At 54.8% G+C, this 19,542-nt stretch overlaps 2 protein-coding genes across 6 annotated transcripts in view; one reads left to right on the forward strand and one right to left on the reverse strand.

The window, feature by feature from the left end:
• Positions 1–1,461: 1,461 nt before the first annotated feature.
• DHCR7 (7-dehydrocholesterol reductase) lies at positions 1,462–16,904 on the reverse strand. Of its 4 annotated transcripts, none has more exons than XM_032414935.1 (9): positions 16,817–16,904; positions 12,589–12,717; positions 9,804–9,907; positions 9,038–9,260; positions 7,467–7,557; positions 6,485–6,698; positions 4,323–4,527; positions 3,381–3,512; positions 1,462–2,008 (listed from the first exon to the last, which is right to left on the reverse strand). In XM_032414935.1, exons 3-9 carry the CDS (start codon positions 9,899–9,901, stop codon positions 1,544–1,546), a joined length of 1,428 nt encoding a protein of 475 aa, XP_032270826.1. In that variant the 5' UTR covers positions 9,902–9,907; positions 12,589–12,717; positions 16,817–16,904; the 3' UTR covers positions 1,462–1,543. The 4 variants fall into 4 exon arrangements, with proteins under 4 accessions (XP_032270826.1, XP_032270829.1, XP_032270828.1 ...); XM_032414938.1 differs by having other exon boundaries at positions 16,841–16,903; XM_032414937.1 differs by having other exon boundaries at positions 16,794–16,893.
• Positions 16,905–19,014: 2,110 nt separating this feature from the next.
• The window catches only part of NADSYN1 (NAD synthetase 1), a 33,663-nt gene continuing 33,135 nt past the window's right edge, over positions 19,015–19,542 (forward strand). For both annotated transcript variants that reach the window (XM_032414571.1, XM_032414572.1), the window contains exon 1: positions 19,015–19,214. In XM_032414571.1, coding sequence (XP_032270462.1) covers positions 19,130–19,214 — 85 coding nt within the window. In that variant the 5' untranslated portion in view covers positions 19,015–19,129. The remainder of the gene's footprint in view (positions 19,215–19,542) is intronic.

Genomic DNA, 19,542 nt, shown 5'->3' on the forward strand with positions numbered 1-19,542 from the left:
GGAGGGGTCCACTCCACTCAGGGCCCCCCAGGACAGTGGTTCCCCAGGCTGGTCGGTATTCAAATCAGTCATGGGACTTGTGACAAACACACATGCCTGGGACCCCATCAGCCTGGGGGTGGAAGGAACGGGCAGGGTGAGCAGCAGCGTGGAAAACCACCCTCCAAGCCAGCCTGGATGGGGCCCGTGCTTGCTCTCGTCCACCGGGCTGTTCGGGAGGTCACCTGCCCGTTCAGCCAGGTCCTACTGGAAGCAGGGGAGACCCTGCCCGGCACCGAACCCCCCCCCCCCGCCCGTAGCCCCCTCCTGTTCAGTTTCTCCAGGCAGAAGGCAAGGCCGGCACCTGCTGCCCAGCATCTCTGTTCACTCCTTCAGGCAGGCAGGCTGGGATTTCTTCCTTGGGTGGATGGAATAGACGCCTGCTCCCAACGCAACAATAGCCCCCAGAGGGCTGGTGGTGGGGCCAGGCTGGCACCAGCCCCTGAAATCCCCCCGGTGAGTACCCACAGCTCTGAGGCAGCACCAAGCAGCTCATTAAATGCGTCTGGGGTACCCCTTCTATGTACCAGAAACCGAGCCCCTATGTATGGTCAGGCCCCAGGGGGAGACAGAACCCACACAGAAGTTTGAACAGGGCAAGTTTAATATAAAGAACTATCAGATCTACTAAGGCAGTAATGTTTAAAGAGAGCTTTCAAGAAAATCCTAGGGTTGAGGGCAAATGCCCAGGGCAAAAAAATTGACCTGAAAGGCATCCCCTCCCCGAGGCTGGGATTCAGCTCTTGTTGGAGGCCCCCTGGATGGCGCACAGATGTGCTGGGTCGCTGGAGCCAACGTGGGCAGTCGCCAGGCAAGCAGGAGGAAACCCTGCAGAGGGCGGGCAGGCCGAGGCCGGTGGCCGGATCCCTGGGGGTCGGACACTGGGCGCCGCGGCCAGTGCTGGGACGTCCGCGTGCTGTGGGCACGCGCCTTGGCTGTCCCCTCACGGCTGTGAGCAGCAGGGAATGCAACATCACTGAAACTAGAAAGAGAAGCCCCCTCCTCCGTGCAGAGTCCCTCCAATTTAACATCAGGTGCGCAGCCAAGGAGAGAGGTCTACAGGGTCCGGCCCACAGTTGCAGAGCAGGTGAGGAAGAGCACATCTGGAGCCAAGGCAATAAGCTGGTAACTGCACCACCTCTCGTATCCATGTCCCCCCTGATGTCGTGAGGATAAGTGACAGCGAGCCGAAGGTGTCCATTCCACGTCGGACACCAGTGCGTCCCGCCGCTCGGGCTCCCAACACACAGGACAAACGCGGGCATCACGGGCTGCCCGCGGGGCGCCGCAGAGGGAACTGGTCATCTCTGCTGGTGGCGTAAACCCTCAGGACCCCCCCGGGGACGAGGGAAGAGGAGGACACGCCAAGCGCCACGCTCTTTCCATTTCCGATGAGGGACCGGAAGCTCCCGGGGCGGGGGGGGGGGGGGGGGGGGGAGTCCCGGCAGCGCCGGCTCTCGTGCTCTTCCTGGCCCCGGGGGGCTTCTCCCGGGGGGGAGGGGCTTCAGAAGATCCCGGGCAGCAGGCGGTGGGGCACGGCCGCGGTGTAGCGCTCCCAGCTGCCGCCGTACTTGTTGGCACAGCGGTGCTCATCCCGGACACAGCGGTGGGTCAGCAGGATGGCCATGTAGACGAGGTAGAAATAGGGCAGCAGGTGGCCCCCGCCACAGGCCAGGCAGTAGGCCAGGCTGCCCATCAGGTCGCCCGTGTAGTTGAGGTGGCGGGCCACACCCCAGAAGCCCGACACCAGGAGCTTGCTGCGGTGCTTCTGCCCGTCGGCCGACGTGTACGTGCACTCGATGACCTTGGGCTTCCTGCCCCAGATCAGGCAGCGGCCGTCCGTGCGGCGGAACAGGTCCTTCTGATGGTTGGCCATCCGGAAAATGTAGTAGCCCAGCAGGCCAAGCAGCAGGACGCCCACGGCATGGGCGGTGGCCAGCTGCACCGGGTGGTAGACCAGGTACAGGCCCTGCAGGGAGATGGGGGCATGGCCCGGGGTCCGGTCCCGCTCTGCCCCCACTAGCCGCCCACCCATGCCGCGGGACACCTGGGGGAGGGCCTGCAGTTGCCGACAGCATGAGGACCGAGCTCGGTGCCCCCGCGGCTCTGCTCAGCCCCGACTGAGGGGGCGCTGCCCTAGTTTTCCAGAGACGTCTGGGGTTGTGCTCAAGGCCGCCTCCCCTAACCGGTGTGAACCCAGGTCCCTGTGGCTCCCCAGGCCAGCACTTTGATACCTGAATTTCGTGGGGCAAGCCAGGACTCTCCTGAGGACTCTGAGCCCCCTCTGAGCCTTCCCCTCCGAGCCCTGGCCCTTCGTCCTCCCATCCCGAGTTTTCTCACCAGTAAGACTCAGCAGATGTCAGTCTACCTGTCTGGAATGTTCTCACCCCCAGCCTCCCCACTCTGCTCTCAGCCCGGCTGTGGTTCTCTCTGGAGGCATTTGCCAACTGTCTGAGGCAGGTCGGGGGCTCCTCCCGAGCCCTCTCTCGGGAGCCGGCACCCCCACTTCCCCCCAGCACCCCCTCCCTGCACCAAGTTGCCTGTTCCCTGGCCTTTCGCAGCAGCCGTGAGCCCGAGGGGGGAAGAGCCCACGCACGTCTCCTCTGCTCCCGCATCTCCAGCACATGCCTGGTGCCGTGCAGACCCTCATCAAGTATTTAAGGAATAAAGGGAAGAGAGAAAGCCTCTCATCCTTCAACCATTAAGATTTGATAGGAATATAAATACCCCCTTCCATCCACCCAGTTCAGCCAAATCACTCCTTTTTACCCAAAGTCTACACCATGTCTTTTTCTTTAAGTGTCACATGCTGAGCTGTGTCCCCCAAATTCATGTATTGGAGCCCTAACCCCCACAACCCCAGAATGGGTCCATATCGGGAGATGGGGTCTTTAGAGGGTAATCAAGGTAAAATGAGGTCACTGGGGTGAGCCCTGATCCGGTGTGACGGGGGTCCTTACAGGAAGAGGACATCAGGACACACCCCCACGGAGGGACGACCCCGTGAGGACCCAGGGAGAGCACGGCCGTCCACACACGAGGAGAGAGGCCTCAGGGGGACCCCGCCCTGCCCGCACCTGCATCTCGGGTGTCTGTCGCCCCAGCTCCCCTCCCTGTCTATTGTATGTCACGGAGCCCAAGCTGACTAATCCACCAAGCCTCCTTTCTTCCTGGAAACAGGGAGCGGCCTCCCTCCTCCAGCCCCCAGGGGCCCCCAAGCACACCACCTGTGCAGCGCTCCGCATGTGCTCGGCTGCGTCCCCTGCGGGCAGCCCCGCGCGTGCCCAGGGACCAAACGGCCGAATGTTCTGTGGGGCCGCGTCCCGCGCGCCGGGCCTCACCTGCAGGGTGTACAGGTACGGCAGCCAGACGAGGTCCCCCCAGCCCAGGTACCACCCAAAGTGGTCGTGGCAGATGTCGATGGTTTTCAGGTACCAGGCTTCGTTCCAGAAGAAGTCCAGCACGTAGATGGCCTGCAAAACAGGAAGAGCCGTGTACCGACCAGGGGGCACCCGTGGGGCCGGCGAGAAAACCACAGCTTGTAGATGAGGAGGCGGCACCTGCTCCACTGGACGGCTCCCACGTGTCCGCCACGCCTGGGACACGGGGCGGGGCTGGGGGGTAGGGAAGGGGGCCCTTATCCTCGGAGAGTCTAAAGAAGTGGGGCACCCAGCAAAGCCCGCGAGGTGACGCCAAAGCTGTGGAGCTCCAAGAAGAGCAAGGTCGCTCCCAGCAGAAGGGCTCGGGACGGCCCGCAGGGAAGGAGCCCTGCATGCCAGAGTCCACGCCGGCCCCAAGGCCCTTCACCCGCGCGCCCCCCAGGCTGTGCCCCCCCAACTGCCCCTGCAGCACCGAGACACCCATAACGTGGCCAGCATGGCCAGTGACCGGTGTCCTTCTACGCAGATGGGGAAAAGGTGCAGATGAATCACCGTTCCTCCTCCCCACCTGAGAGCCACGGGGACCGTGTGGGGAAAACACTTCAGAGACCGTAAATTGTGAATATGGCCAGGACCACGGACAGGCTTGAGCTGTTAACACGCGTCCCCTGGGAAAGAGGCCCTGGGCCAAATGAGTCCCCAGGGCAAGCGCAGCACCTGACCCGCAGTGACAGGATCCGTCCCCACGTGCTCACTCGCCCCCTCCCCAGAGATGCCCGGGAAGGGGCCGACTCCCTTCTAAACGCAGCGGGCTAAGGTTTCTCAAAACCGATCTGGCCTCCAGGTTTTCCCAGCCCCCGGCAAGCATCGGCACCTGCACCCCTTTGGCCGCAGACAGGCTACCTGCAGTACGTTGACCAGGACCATGGCGTTGGTCACCTGGCCGTAGAGCTCCCGCTGCTTGGCCGCAAAGGACAGGTTGATGAGGGTCCAGGCGATGATCCCGGGGCGTCCGTTGAAGAACAGCTTGAAGTCAAACCACTTCCCAATTCGGGGGTTAAACTCAATGCCCATCATGTAGTTGTAAAAGAAATTGCCTGTGAATTTGCTTGAAAATAGAAACAACACGTACATTTAGCCAGGGAGCGCGTCTCACACCACAGGGCCGGTGCGTGCGTGGACACAGTGCCGAGCCCGGCCCTGGCATCAGCTGCAGAGGCACGGGCAGACGACACGCCGGGCCCTCCGTTTCCCACGGCCTCGCTGGCTCTCACTTGGCACTCAGCTCCGGCTCCACAAGAGCCACCCTGAGCTGCTTCCCAGGCTGGGTGGGGAGTCTTCCCTTGAACAGCCAGGCTTCTCCCCACCCTCCTCCAGGTCCCCTGAGGCATGGCCCAGGTGAGCTGTACAATTGGCTCGACTGCATGAAGATCTTCGTTTGCATGCGGCTGGAGGTGATTCACAGGGTGCTCGGGTCCCCAAGCACAATTGAAATTATAAACCTTGCCCGGGTAGAGAGTGAGTAAAAGCAGCATGCTCAGAGCCAGGTGCCCAGCTCCAGGGCCCACCATGAACCCCTGCTGGACGTCCATTGCCCTGGTTCCTGACTCTAAGGCCTTCTCCAGGGGTGACCAGAGAATCAGCCAAGATGACTGACGTGGACACCTTCCTCAGGTAGAAACTGTAGACACACAGGGATTTCTGTGTTCATGAGAAAAACATTTTCATGTCCATTTCCCTCAGTTATAGTAAGTAAAAAAGAGGAAAATATACAAAGTCTACAACGGGTGATTGATTATAAAGCACTGAAAATGACTCACATGAGCCACAGAAGACCAGCCTCATTACCTAATTACCACACAAGTCACAAAGCACCATCATCCAAAGACATTTTCCAAGAGCAAGAGTTAGAGGAAACACATTTTGTCTTTACTTGGGCCCCTAAATGCATCTGAGATAAAATCTAGGACCCAAGCACAAGAATCCTATTCATGACGCTTACACCCATCTACAGGAGGAACCCAATCAACATCTGTTGGTGCAGGGAGAGATGGATGGAGGGATTGAGGGAGGCAGGGATGAAGGATGGGGGTTGGAAAGGTGGATGAGTGGGTGGGATGAATGGAATAGATGGGTTGAATGGGTGGATGAGAAGATGGGTGGATGGGTGGGTTAAATGGATGGGTGGGTAGTTAGGTGGATGGATGCATAGATGCGTAGGTGGGTGGATGGGAGGATGGATGGGGTTAGATGGATGAATGGGTGGATGGATGGATGGGTTACATGGTGGGTGGATGGGAAGGTATGTGGATGGGTGGGTAGGTAGGTGGATGGACAGATGGATGAGTGGGTGGATGGATGGATGGATGAAAGGATGAACAGGTGGGTGGGTGAGTGGATGGGTGGGTAGATTGGTTTGGTGGATGGGTTAAATGAATGGGTGGGTAGGTAGGTAGATGAATGGTAGATGGGTGGATGGATGGTTGGATAAATGGGTTAGATGGAAGGGTGGATGGGTGGGCGAATGAGTTAGATGGAAGGATGGGTGGGTGGGTGGATGGGTTAGATAGATGAGTCAGATGGATGGATGGATGGGTGGGAGGGTGGGTGGATGGATAAAGAGCTAGATGAGGAGAGGGCTAGCTGGGGGGCTCACAACTATCTAACCTAAAGCTTCCATGAGAAGCCACCAACCAGTCGGGCTCTCCCTGGGAAGCTCTTACATTAAAGCCACTGAGATAACAAGACTCCTCACTAAGACCATTTCAGGCCACACTCATGTGCCAGCGATGGAGGCAATGGGCGGCCCCTCCCACGACAGCCCTACAGGTGATGACTCGGCCAAAGATGGACTCGGCCATCCTCCACTGCATTCTTCCTAAGGCAGAAGAAGCCCCCTGGACATTTAGAAAGGATGTTCCCCAGAATCAAACAAGATCCGTTAGGCATCTCCATCAAGGATTCTCAATCCTCAGAGCTTTACGACCTCCTATCCCAAGGTCGTAGAGAAAGGGGTGGAAGCATCCACGTTCCACTTTAGCTTGACCAGCTGCTGAAGAACGTACCAGTCTTTGGCATTGGTGGGGAAGAAGTAGCCCTTGATCATGGCGAAGGTGGAAACAGCATAGCCGAGGATGTTGGCGCACCACAGCAGTGGTATCCAGTTGTCGAAGATGATGGTGGGAGAGAACCAGGACAGGAAGTGAGAGTTTGCAAACCAGAGAAGGTGCGTGATGAGCCATGCTTGCAGGCCGTTGATTTCATACTTGTTGACAACCCCTGCGGAGGGAAGATGCAAAAATCAAAGTGTTTTCCCGACTGAAACAGCAGCTGGCCCAGGCCCTGCCTGCTCCGGGCCTGTCTGGAACACCAGGTTGCAGTCCTGAAGCTGGTCAGCGTCTGCTCTAACTTGGGCCCCCGGTCAAAATGCCAGGAGCACAGTGACGCTGTTAGCTCCGGGATCAACTGCTCCTGCTTTCGGGGTCCTGGGAAGAGGCAAAGGGCACAGACTAGTCCTCTGGTTCTGATTCTCCTCGGCCGAGCACAGGCCAGACCACCAGCCTGCAGTCTGCTAGAGAGTGAGGATGCCCCCACAGTACCTGTCGGGAAGCACGCCAGCCTCCCGCTGCCCCGGGAGCCCTCTGCAGGCAGGGACAGGGCCGATTCCACCTGCAGGGCTCCTCCTGGCTTCTTGGTGACCGCAGGCAGCTCTGCAGTGCCCCCCAGTCCCCCAGCCTGGATGCAAGTGGCCGCTGCCGTGTTCTCGGTGGGGAGGTGCTCCAGCAGCCTGATTACATCATCCAGCTGTGGGGTCGGGGCCGCTCAGTGCCCTGTTTGCTGAAGAACGTGATCTTCAGCCTCTGGGCCGGCTCAGCCCCGGGCTGCCCTGGACACCAGGAGGGCCCAGGGTGGCAGCAATGCCCAAGCGAAGTTCACTTTCATTTTGTCGGGGAGCACACTCAGGGGTGGAAGCGGCACAGGGCTACACGGGCCCCGTGAGACAATGAGGCAGGGAGAAGAGAAGGGATGCGCGTGGGCTCGGGTTACCTGCGGGGGTCACGGCGCCCTCTTGAATGCCTCCCACGTAGCCCGGCAGGAACTTATGGCAGAAGTCAGGAAGCGCCACGTACAAAAGCACCTGCAGCGGAGATTGAAGGCTGAGTGACCCGCCGCCTGGAGGGCCTGGCTCTTTCACCCAACCTTGCCTTTGTTCATTGACCTGACTCACACAAAAGCACCACACGAATGGCAGAAATCCTGATTTTTGGTCGGTTAGTCCTTCCAGAAGAGTTCGTGGCTCTGGAAGCCCTGACCGCAGGCCTGGTGGGGCTCTGAGGGTGGCGGTGCCCCGAGCAGGAAGCTCATTACTGCCTAAAGCAGCAAAGCAGTCTCCCCCTGGGACAGCCCATGAATCCTTCCCACGCACGTTTCTGGGGCCATTTTAAAAAGTGAGAGAATTCACATGCCATACAATTCGCCTTTTTAGACCCTTCCCGGGTCACTTAGTGCATTCACAAGGTCGTGCAACCACCACCACCATCCAGCTCCAGAACAGGGCCATCACCCCCAAAGGGAACCCCACCCCCATTTAGAAGTCACTCCCTGTTCCCCTCCCCCTACTGCCCCCCAACAACCATTAACCCGTTTTCTATTTTTTCTATTCTGGCCGTTTCATATAAATGGAGTCATGCACCATGTGGCCTTTTGTGCGTGGCTTCTTTCACTCAGGGAATGTTCTCAAGGTCCCTCCCTGCCAGAGCACACGTGAGTCCCCACTCCTGGTCACGGCTGAGTAACGTTCCGCCACAGGGATGGACCAGGCTTTGTTTTAGCCACTCGTCCACTGACATTTCTACTCTTAGGCTATTGTGACTCATGCTGCCCCATCTCGTTTTTCACCCAAAGGGGCCAAGAGACTGGAGATGAGAGGGACCCTGGAGCCCAGAAGCTAGGACCCTGAGAAGAAACTGCTACTAAAGGTGGGAGCCTTCCTCCAGGGAGGAAACCCGGGGTGGAGCTGGGGGCTTCTCCCGGTTCTGTCTCCCTGGATTCAGATAATAAACAACCCTGCCTGTTCACCAGGTTCTTGGTGCAAACAGCCCCTTCCTGGTGAACTCCTTCTGGTCTCAAAGGCCAGCGGGGTCACAACACTTGGCCAGGAGCATGCAGCCACCTGCTGGGGACACGGGCCATGGCTTTGCCGAGTGGTGTCTCCTGTAATGGAGAGCATCCCTCTGGGGGCTGGAATGCTCCTCCCCATGGGCTACTGTCAAGGGAAGCTTCCTGTTGGGCACAGGGCTTCCTGGGGCCAGCCCTGCCTCACAGCCTCCCACAGCATCTTGCTCCATCCTACTACACATGTCCCTGCAGGGCTGTGTGTGGTCCTGAACTGCGGGGCGCCTCACCCCGCACGTGGGTCAGACACCGTGATGCCGCCAGGTGCCTTCTATCAGAAGACAGAGCTAAGTGGATCAGGCTCCAGGTAATGCCCTGCGGGGTCCTGGGAAGGAGAATGCCAACCTAAGCCGGGGCTCCATTTCCCGGACAAATGGCCATCCCAACAAGAGGGGCGCTTGGTGCCCGCTATGCCCCAACGACATTAGCCAGGGAGGGCTGACCTGGAATGTGACCCACAGGGTGTAGAGCTGGGCTGCTTTCTTCGTCACAGATGGAGTTTTGGCCCAGATGTCTGAGAGCCGAGCACGGCCGGTGGCGACATCCAGCACAGGGGCTGTCAGAGAGCAGGTATACTGGTCACACGCCATGATGAAGTAGTACACGATGAAGGGCGCGAAGAGCAGCAGAAAGATGACGCTCGCCAGCGAAAACCAGTCCACCTCCCTGCAACAGCAGACAGCAGACAGTCACACGGGGCCCGCCTGCCCTGGGACCTCGCAGACAACGCTTTCTGCGTCTGTACGGGTCCCATTGTTCAAAGTAGCCAGGGCCTCAGAGACGGCTGTTCGCTCTCAGCACAGAGGCCTCCCCATTGCCTGGAAGAGCCATTCCACGTGTGTGCTCTACCGCGAGCCGCAGGGAGGCTGACAGATCCGTGGGCACCCACAGAAAGCCCAGAGCCTGTCACCCACAAGGCCAGAGGCTTCCCAGTTCTGGGCAAGGGGGCTGCCCACCCACTCCCAAGTCCCTACACTCTCTGGCTCAAGAAGTACAGAGACAACAGTGAGCTTCACCGCCAGGGCCAGCCTGTTTTAGTCAGTGTTTCATTTCTTCTTCAATTCCTTACTTTATAAAATGGGAAATTGCTTACCTTTCATTAGTCTTGATGATAAAAATTTTATTTAATAGGTCTCTAAAATCCCAGAGACTGGCAACCTCTAAGACCTCACTTTATTTTCTAGCTGGGAAGACTGCCAAGATTCTTACCAGGCACGGCCCCACTGTCCTTGAGTCGCAGCCCTGCTGTTGGTGATGCAGTCTGGACTCTTGGTTTTGGAAGCATCATGTAGGGAGTTTGCAGCCATTGGGCCCTGAGGGAAGAAGATAATCCTGCTCAGATCATCCCATGAAGAAGAGCCACCACATCTCCCTGCCACATCTGCCACCGCTCATAGACTCTGCAGGACTGGCCTCTTTCACTTGCCTACTCACTACCTTGTCCTGATTCCAGATAGGGAAGAGATGACGGATTGTGCTTCAGTTTCTCCTTCCTGAAATCTGCAATAACCTCCTACCTGACCCTCCTATGTCTCTTGATTCAGTCTTCAGATGGTGGCAGAATGCCCTCTTACCATGTGAACCAGGCCATCCATGTTTCAGAAACCTCTTGCAATCTGCTCCTGCCTCCTGTCCTCCCCACTCTCTCCTCATACCTTCTAATCCAGGCACATAGGATCTTTAATGATCCTTGAATATGGTTCATTTCATTCATGATACCTGTTACTTCTGCTTAGAACATGCTTTGCAGGTCTCCTCATTCAGATCTTTTGTAAAATGTCCCTTCCTTAGTATGACTTTTTATTTTTCCTGGAGTTAATTATTGCCTACTTTTTCCGTTTGCTAAGGTTTCTATTCATGTCACTAATTTTTTTTCTGAATACTCTAACAGAGCTATCACACATTTCAGCAATTTTTCTATATACTCTAACACAATAATTGATCATTTCCATTCTCCCTCTCCCCTATAGCCATTCATCTTGAACCAATGTACAAGCCAATCAGCCAATTTACATTGCCTGCACCCCAGACCCCCTGCCAAGTCACTCTCCCTGCTACTTTATTTTCTTAATAACTCTTTTCATCATGTAGAATGCTTTTTTTTTTTTTTTAATTTCAGTGCATGTCTATTGTCTGTCTCCCTCCATTAGAATGTCAGCTCCCCAAGGGCAGGAATCATGTGTCCTATTTATTGTTCTACTACCAAGTCCTAGAACACAGTCTGGTACATACAGTGCATTCAATAAATAATCACTCTACAAAAAAAGGGGGAATAACTGAACTTGTCTATGGGGGAAGCAGTGACATCTACACTTCCAGAACAAGTTCTAATTGTGAAGTTTTCAAAATATCAAGGATAAGAAAACATGATATTAAAAGCTTTTAGAGAAAAATCCAGAATTAAGAATCATACTAGCAGTAAGTTGGATTTTAGAAGACAATGATGGAAAACTTTAAAAACTCTGAGGAAAACTGTTTTGCAACCTAGAATTCTATTCCCAGATTAACTATTATTCAGAGGAGACGACACAGGATCCAAGAGAGCTGCTGAAAGAAGGCCCAATGAAAGGACAAGGGGATGAGAGCTGTGCAGTGCACCAGACAGTAACCAGTCCACACTGGTACTAAATGAATGGCTTTGGTGGAAGGGAGAATAGAAATGATGAATTTTATTGTGTTAGACTGTGAAAAATTATTGATAGTATGACAGCTGTATTGCAGCATTCAGAAAAAAAAATAGTGAAAGATGCATAGAAACCTTAGTAAATGGAAAAAAAGAAAAAAGAAAGAAAGAAACCTTAGTGAATGGAAAGTGAGGCAACCATTAACTCCAGGAACAATAAAAAGTCATACAAGGGGGAAAAAAACCCAAACCATAATTGTAGTACATTACTTGGCTTAACAGTAAATAATAGCAACTTCATCATAACAGTGTAATACCTGGCTATAGACTGACTACTAGATGTGTAGAAGGATACATAAAGCTGAGCATGCCAAAAGTAAATTATTTAAAAATAAGCAGGTTGGGGTGCCTGGGTGGCTCAGCCGTTAAGCGTCTGCCTTCGGCTCAGGTCATGGTCCCAGGGTCCTGGGATCGAGCCCCGCATCGGGCTCCTGCTCGGCAGGAAGCCTGTTTCTCCCTCTCCCACTCCCCCGGCTTGTGTTCCCTCTCTCGCTGTGTCTCTGTCTGTCAAATAAGTAAATAAAATCTTTAAAAAAATAAAAAAATAAAATAAAAATAAAAATAAGCAGGTAAAAACAACAATACAAAAGTAACTAAAATAATGAAAAGTATTTGTTTCTGGGAATTAAGACTATGGGATGAAGTGGGGAACTGTTTATTCTACATATAAGTCTTAAAAGCCACTGACTTGTTTAAAAATGTGAACATGAGTTACTTTAACACAAATGTACATTCATTAAAAAAAATTTCAGTGACAAAAGACATTTTCATTTGTAGTGTGGGAACTGTAGCCACATCACTTAATTTAATTTTCACAGGTAAGTTTATGGAATGTCTACCTATGATGTACAAAGCAGGATGAAGAGTTCCTTATGGACCATCCATCTCTACAGCCCCGAAACAGAATACAGAGCTTGGTGTGTGGGAGTCACTTTCACTGAACATGGCAGAAAACTGGAAAAGGGCCAGAAATGTATAGGCTCAGAACTAAGTGTAAAAAGCCAAACAGAAAATGCTGCTGAAAGGAAAGAGTGTATCTTCTACAGATTCAAACAAGCCCAAATAAATATTTTGAGATTACAGAGTTCATTCACCCAGGAGTCTCCTCTGTCATGAGCACTGAATCTTGTAATAAACGTGTAAGTTACATCCTTGGAAACAAGTAGCCAGGGGAGAGGGAGGTGTTTGGGGTGTATTTTATTTTATTCCTAAGACTCACAGACAGGAGTTGATGTACCAGCTGTCTTTACTTTTTCAAAGCTAAAAAGTCACTGTCTATGCCCACGAACAACAGTGCTAAGACACGCTTACCTCCAATGTCTTGTCTAGGGGTTTCACAGCAGAATGGAAGTGTTCCTTCTTGAACGGGCCTCTCTAAAATCTCTGGACTCTCTTAATTCAAAAGGCCCACTTGATCCTTCTCAACCCACTAAGAAAGTCCTGCAGGGACACAAAAATGATGAAGATGCTCAGGGAGCTGACATTTCAGGATTGAAGGCAGATAAGGATCCAAATGGCATTTATTCAAGGCCCACTGTTGGAACCGAGTGAGAAGTGCAAGCCCAAGAGCTCAGGGTTCAAAACCGGAAGACACCCCATGGAGGGGGTAGGGAATATTACCACCCAGCTTCTTTGCCTAGCACACACAGCGTCTGGCAAATAGTAAGTACTTAATTATAATGGGGGGGTTGGACACAAGTCTTCATGGCAGCATCACCTTGGACATGAGCCTTAGCATAGGCAGATGCAGACCTGATGAGTAGCAATGAACAGAAAGGTACTTTCTTTGAAGACTTACACCAAGCAGCCACATATGCATCTGAAACATTTCTAGAAGCTTGTTTGTGCCACCAGCCTGAATCAAGCCCCCTGGAGTTAGCACATTCCATTGGTACATTCTGGGAGCCAGTGAGAGCCTAAGAACATGGAGCAGCAGTGAGAGTGATCTGGGCTTGGAGCCTGGCTCTCTGCAGACTCACGGGACCCAGTGACCTTCCTAAGTGTCTTGGGTCATGAATGCCTACACATGTGAGGATCTGCAGGTTGTTAAAGCTGGGTGAGGGAGAGTTAGTGTCCCATACCTGGGGATAAAGACCAGCCAGGGGAGGGGAGGAGGCTTTCTGACAGCCTGATCAGCTCCCTCGACTGGTCTTTGAGTTCCACAGGCCGAAGCCAAAGGGACATGGCCCCTGAGGGTTTGAGGATGACATAGAAGTGCCTGACCCTAAGCTTCTGATTGCCAAGGCATTCATGGCAAAGACATCCATCTCAAATAAACATACCACCAGCTGCTTGACCCAGCTACCAGCCAAACAACCAGAGAAGGAACCAGGCCACTCCCACCTGTAAGTCCCCTTTCAGAAAGCCCTAGGTGACCAAGAGAGCTGACCACTGCAGTGACCTCCCTTCTTCCCGTGCCCTTATTCCCACTCTTATGCTTTAAACTGGCCAATAAAGAGTGAACCTATGAAACCCCAGGCCCCCACCCTTGACCCCCATGAAGGCAGAGCCCCAGGCCCACATACACCCTCTCTCCCCATGACCTCACTGTGGCTCTGAGCATTCTGTGTGGCCTCCAGGACCTGTGAGTAATAAACCTTGCTCGTCGGAGCTCCCCAATGGTTGTTGCTGAGGTGTGCCTGCAATCATAAGGACCACTAGGGCTGGGCCAGCCATGATGGCCCTGGGAGGCAGCGGGTTGCCCCAGTAATACAAGCCCAGGAGGGTGCTTCAGGCATTCCCAGACCACAGTATCACTATCGACAGGCTGAGACCCACACAACAGATGACTTACGCCCCTTGGCAGCTTTTTGGCATATTGAAATTTTAGAAGTTTGGGGATGCTCTAGACACCCAGGAGCATGGCAGAGACATCTGGGGGCTGGCACAGGGAACGTCCTGGAGGCCCCAAGGTCACCACCAAGGCTGTGAGTTCTCAGCAGCACAGATTCCTGCTGCCCACTTGGAATCCAAGTTGTGGGACCACCTGCTAGGCCTGTTTCCTCATCCACAAGCAGCTGTGACCTGCTTACTCAAGGAAATGAGGTCATGGCACCAAGTGCTCAGAGCCTTCCCTGACCCCATCGGAGTTCACCTAAAAGAGAGCCAGCTATCGCCAAAAGGATCCTCAGCACCCTCAGGCCTCAGGAAGGCTCAGCTGGGCTCATGCAGGGCATCAGGGTGAGGTTCAGACTAGCAGAGGTCTAAGGGCCATGCATCCCCAAAGCCAGCCCCAGAGCGTTCTGGTTACCCCCTGCACCTAACCACACTGCTACCTGGTGGCTTAAAACAACAGTCTTTTCATCCTTTCTCATTGCTTCTGTGGTTAGGAGTCTGGGGAGACTGGCTAGGCAGTTATAGGCTGGGGTGTGCCAGAGCGGCTGTCTTCATGAGGTCTCTCCTTTTGGGCCAGCTAGGGCGTCCTCACAGCCTGGTGGCTCAGCGCCATGGAAAGAGGTTCAGGGAACCAGCAAGGGTTCCAGCAGACCCCACAGAGTTGTACCACCCCTTCTGAGGGCCTGAGGACAAGTGACAGCACTTCCAGCACATCCTATCGGCTACAGGGAGTCCCAAGTCCACCTCCTTTCAAGGGGAAGGGAATCGAGCTCCACCCCTTGATGGGGGGATTGCAAGGTATGAGAACACAAGACACTGTTGGGGCCGTCCCTCGATGATTCAACCTTTACAGACAGTGGCTATGTACTGAGCGTCTACGGAGTTCCAAGTGCCCAGTATCTTACTGAGTTCTCGCACAGACACTGGAGAGTGAGCATTACGATGTCCATTTTACAGATGAGGAGGTTGATGTGAGCAAGGCGGAGTGCGTTCTCTGCTCACTCAGGCCCATGGGGAGGGGGGTTAATGACTTCTGGGGGTGGACTGGAGAAAGAAGAAAGGCAAGGACCCCTACATTTGACTTCTAAACTTGCGTTACAGTGAGCATATATTTGCAGCTTTTGGAGAGCAGACTCCTGGAGCCACGATCAAAGCTGCAGCTTACCCTTGAGAATCAGGGCTCAGCGTCTCTGGGCATTTCTTTCCACCTAGGATGCCTACTTCTGAAGGCCTCGGAAAGCGCCCCAGGAGTGGCTCTGCTGGGTCCCTGCTGGGCCCTCAGTCCTCTCAAGGTAAGCCAGGCCACAGCCTCCTGGCGCCAAGAGCTTGGAGGGGCCACACATCTGCAAAGCAGCCCCTGCGTTTGGAAGTGAGGCTTGTGAATGTACGTGTGAGTTGAGGGAGTGGCCACTGCAGAAGGTCCAGGGTCAGGGGGCGGGGCTGGGGCGGGCTGGGTTGTAGAGAAGCTGCAGGTAAACCAAGAATCACCCCAAAGATCAGTCCCATCATGCTTTGGGAATGGTGGGGGGGATGCACAGGTGACCTCCCGACCCCCATTCAGCCACAAATGTTCCCAGAATTGTGGGTCTTAGGACTCCAAGAGCTGTTTAAAAACTCTTTTCGTTATTGCTAAATTATTTTATTACATAAGCCTGTTTTCTGGAAAATAGGAAAAGAACACCTGCATCCCCATCCCTGTTTAAGGTTTGGGCGTAGAGCTTTTCAAGTGTCTTTTTAATGACAGACTTATCTCCCTCCTGCCCCTTTTGCTGTGACATGCCAGGGGACTTGTTTCCATGTTGAGTCCATTCGTTTCAACAGTTGCCACGTATCTCACCGTATTAGTGCATCATGACTTAATCCGATTTTCTTACTGATAGTCATTAGTTGTTTCTGGTTTTTGCACGTATATACAGCAAGTCATAACGGGAGTTCTTGCATCTGCATGTTTACACAGCTGTCTGATATGTCTGGGGATAAACTCCTAAAGATAGATGTTGGGTGGACAGGTAGGTTTACCTGGCCTCTAGAACTGTCTTCACAACCAGAAGAGCAGCTGCCCACCCCTCACCGATTCTGATGTTTATCATTCTTTTTCATCTCAGGTTGACTTTGTCAGGTCTGTATTCTTCAGTCCCTACTACTCTTGGATTCACAAATTCCCAAACCAGACCCCGCGCTGTTCAGATAAGGTTCCAAGAAATGTTTCCGTATTCGAATAGTACCTGGCACAGCCCTCAGAAAGATTACCTGTTACCATCACAGTTACCTGAATTTCACTACCAGGCCTCTCCATGCCCCATGTTTCCAGCTCCCCCTCCCCAACCATCCATATATTTTTTTGAGAGAACACACATTTTATTAAAAAGGAATTCGCCAAATTGCGCTCACAAAGAGCGCGTCGTTTTCTGCTCCTACCAAGAGTACACAAAAGGTCTTTTACGCTTCACTGAGCAGCCCACTCCCTCGCTGCCCGTCTCTCAAATCTGGGCACCCAGAGTGGCGCCCGGTGGGGCCCAGTTCCTTTCTCTTTACCTAAGGAGATGCAGGAAGAGCTCAGGTGGGCCAAAGAGGGCAGCGGTCCTCAGATCGGGGCGCTTCTGAGACTAGACCACCCCGGCCGCTCACCTGGGCGCCCCCCACCTGCACGCACCGCGCTGGCTCACCTGGGCGCCCCTCACCTGCGCGCACCGCGCCGGCTCACCTGAGCATCTGACTCCGCACCCACCTGGGTCCCCAACTCCAGGCCTGCAGCCCAACCGGCTGCCTAGAGAGGCCGCCCCGAAGCTCCGCCCCCAGCATGACGTGATGCGATAGACGACCAATCGGAGGCGGGCCCTGAGCGGCCGGCGTCCCTGCGCCCCGCGATTGCTCGCACGCCTCGCCCCACCCCCTGAGCTGACTCCGGACCACCAACTGCACCACTCGGCGCCGCTGGAGCGCGGGATTGACGGCCGAGGGCCCGCCCCGCGGACGACTGGCTGCCGGAGCAGCACCCCGCACCCACGCTAAGCCCCGCGGAGCACGCGCGAGGGCCGGCGCTCCATCCACCCAGTGGCGGCGGGCAAGTTGCTTCCCCTGCGCTCCAGTTTCCTCTTTCTGCAAATGGGGCTTCCAAGGCGCGCAGCAAACACTTGCTGAGCATCTGATGTGTCAGGCCCTGGGTCCACAGCAACCCACAAAACGGACAACATCCCTGCTCCTAGGGGTCACCTCTGTTAGGGGCGGGGGGGAGAGCAATAATCAATAAACAATAATCAAATAGGTGGAGTGTCAGATGGTGAAGGTGCTGTGCAGAGGATTAGAGCAGTTTGATTTGGGGGTGTCAGGGAAGGCTCTGCTAGGAGGCCTGGCAGGTCTGGTTCCCCCAGAAGTGAGGGAGATGGAGTTTCGGGTCAGGATCACACCTGCGCAGAGATGAGAGGGGAAAGAAGCAGCAGCGCTGGAAAGAAAGAGAAGTTGAACTGCCATGCAAGCCCGGCTGGGGCCAACAGCATGGGGCAGATAAGAAGCCACGACAGTTGTCCCGCTTGGCAGGAATGCCCAAGCCACATACATACTCCTGCCTCCGGAGATCAGCTACTGGACAGGGCCACCCTTGCAAGGCCATGACATTGGGCAGGGCGGCTGTACAACCCAAGCAGCCCCTGGAGGGGTGGGCAATTGAAGGTGTCCGCTGGCCCCACTCCCAACATTTGGGACAAAGGTCTTGTTTGCATAGGGATCCGATTGGCACAGCTCTGTGTCCCTCACAGAGATACATTTTTTCTGCAGTTTTTTATTTTGAAAAGTGTCAAACACACAAACCAGTTGAATATATACTAAAGTGAGCACCCATATTCCTAGATTCAGCAGCTGCTAACAGTTTCCCACATTTAATTTCCTTCCCTCCCTCTCTCTCCCTGTATCCACCCCCCACTTTTTTCCCTGAACCATTAATTAGCCGCAGGTGATGTCTTCTTCCTAAATACTTCAGCAACCATCTCTTACATTACCCAAATGAAATACATTACACTTCGGAAATTTTGTATCAACCCAATGCTATTATCTAATATATTGTTCATATTCAGTTTTCCCCCATCGTCCCATTCATGTCCTTTATAGCTGTTTATTAAAAGTCAGGATCCAATCGGGAAACCACTCTGTGCGTCAGGGGTCACGGCTCCTTAGCCTTAATCTAGAACACTGCCCCAGCCTTCCTCCCCTCCCCTCCCCTCCCCTCCCCCTCCCTTTCCTTCTTCCAATTGTCCATCATGAACAAGCATTACTTTAGAGATGGGGAAAAAGTATTTTAAATGTGAAAACGTGTATGACAAAAGCAGCATCGCAAGTCGGGAGAAAAAGACGGACTGTTCAACGACGGTGAGAGTTACTTATTCATACGGGAAAAAATTGGATTCCTACCCTACCTAAATGGACGAAAGAATGAGCTGTGTTAAGAAAAAGCGAAAGCCTGCCGCAGTAGATGGTTACGAGCGCTCCGGGTAAGAAATGTGGCAAGAGCACAACTGCGCTCCGCCGGGCTGCGGGGCCTGCAGGCCTAGGGAAACGAGGCGCGGCCGCACAGGGGCGGCTCCTGGAGGGGAACACAGAGCCAGCGCGGGCGCGCGCGTGTGGGCGCGGTGCTGAGCGCGCCCTCCGGCACCGAGTGGGGAGCTCACCAGCACCCAACTGCAGGAGAAGAATGAAAACGACGTCTCTAACGTGACGAGGGGAAACAGCCAAGTTGAAGAAGCAGATTGGGTGCAGTTTGTGGGCAGGTGCGGAATAAAATAGTGGAGCTGCGCTCGCTCCGGGACCGGCCCCGGCCCCTGCGGGGGGTCTCAGGGCTGCAGGAACTCCTCCGGGATTCGCGGGGGGCGGAGGGGACGGGCCTCCTTCCTGCGCAGGAGCGGCCGCGACTCGGCGGGCGGGGCGTGGGCGGGGCGTGGGCGGGGCCTGTCGCCGCGGCTCTGCTGTCCAAGCCCGGCCAGACCCCGCGGGACGACCCGGAAGAGCCCGGGCCAGTGCGGCCAGGATGGGCCGGAAGGTGACCGTGGCCACCTGCGCGCTCAACCAATGGGCCCTGGACTTCGAGGGTAATTTGCAGAGGATTTTAAAGAGTGAGTCTCGGGGCGGCGGGGTGGGGGGAGTGGGAGGACAGGGTAGGACAGGCTGGTGGGACAGGGTGCGGGGAGGTCGGGGTGGGGGGGAGCGGGGTTCCGAGGGGGACAGGGTGTGAGGGGGGACGCGGTGTGGGGGGAGCGGGGGGACGGGGTGGGGCAAGTGGGGCCGGGGTGGCAGGGTTATGGGGTGGGGGTTGGCGAAGGTCCAGGCCGGCCGGGCCTGCTTGCTTGTGAGGCACACACAACCTTGCTCTGTGGAAAGTCGCAGCCCTGGGCTTGGGGACAGATAAGATGATGCATAATGACCCCCCGTAAGTGCCCAGGC

The sequence above is a fragment of the Phoca vitulina genome, unplaced genomic scaffold, assembly GCF_004348235.1.
Source record: "Phoca vitulina isolate PV1807 unplaced genomic scaffold, GSC_HSeal_1.0 scaffold16, whole genome shotgun sequence".
NCBI classification, from domain to species: domain Eukaryota; kingdom Metazoa; phylum Chordata; class Mammalia; order Carnivora; family Phocidae; genus Phoca; species Phoca vitulina.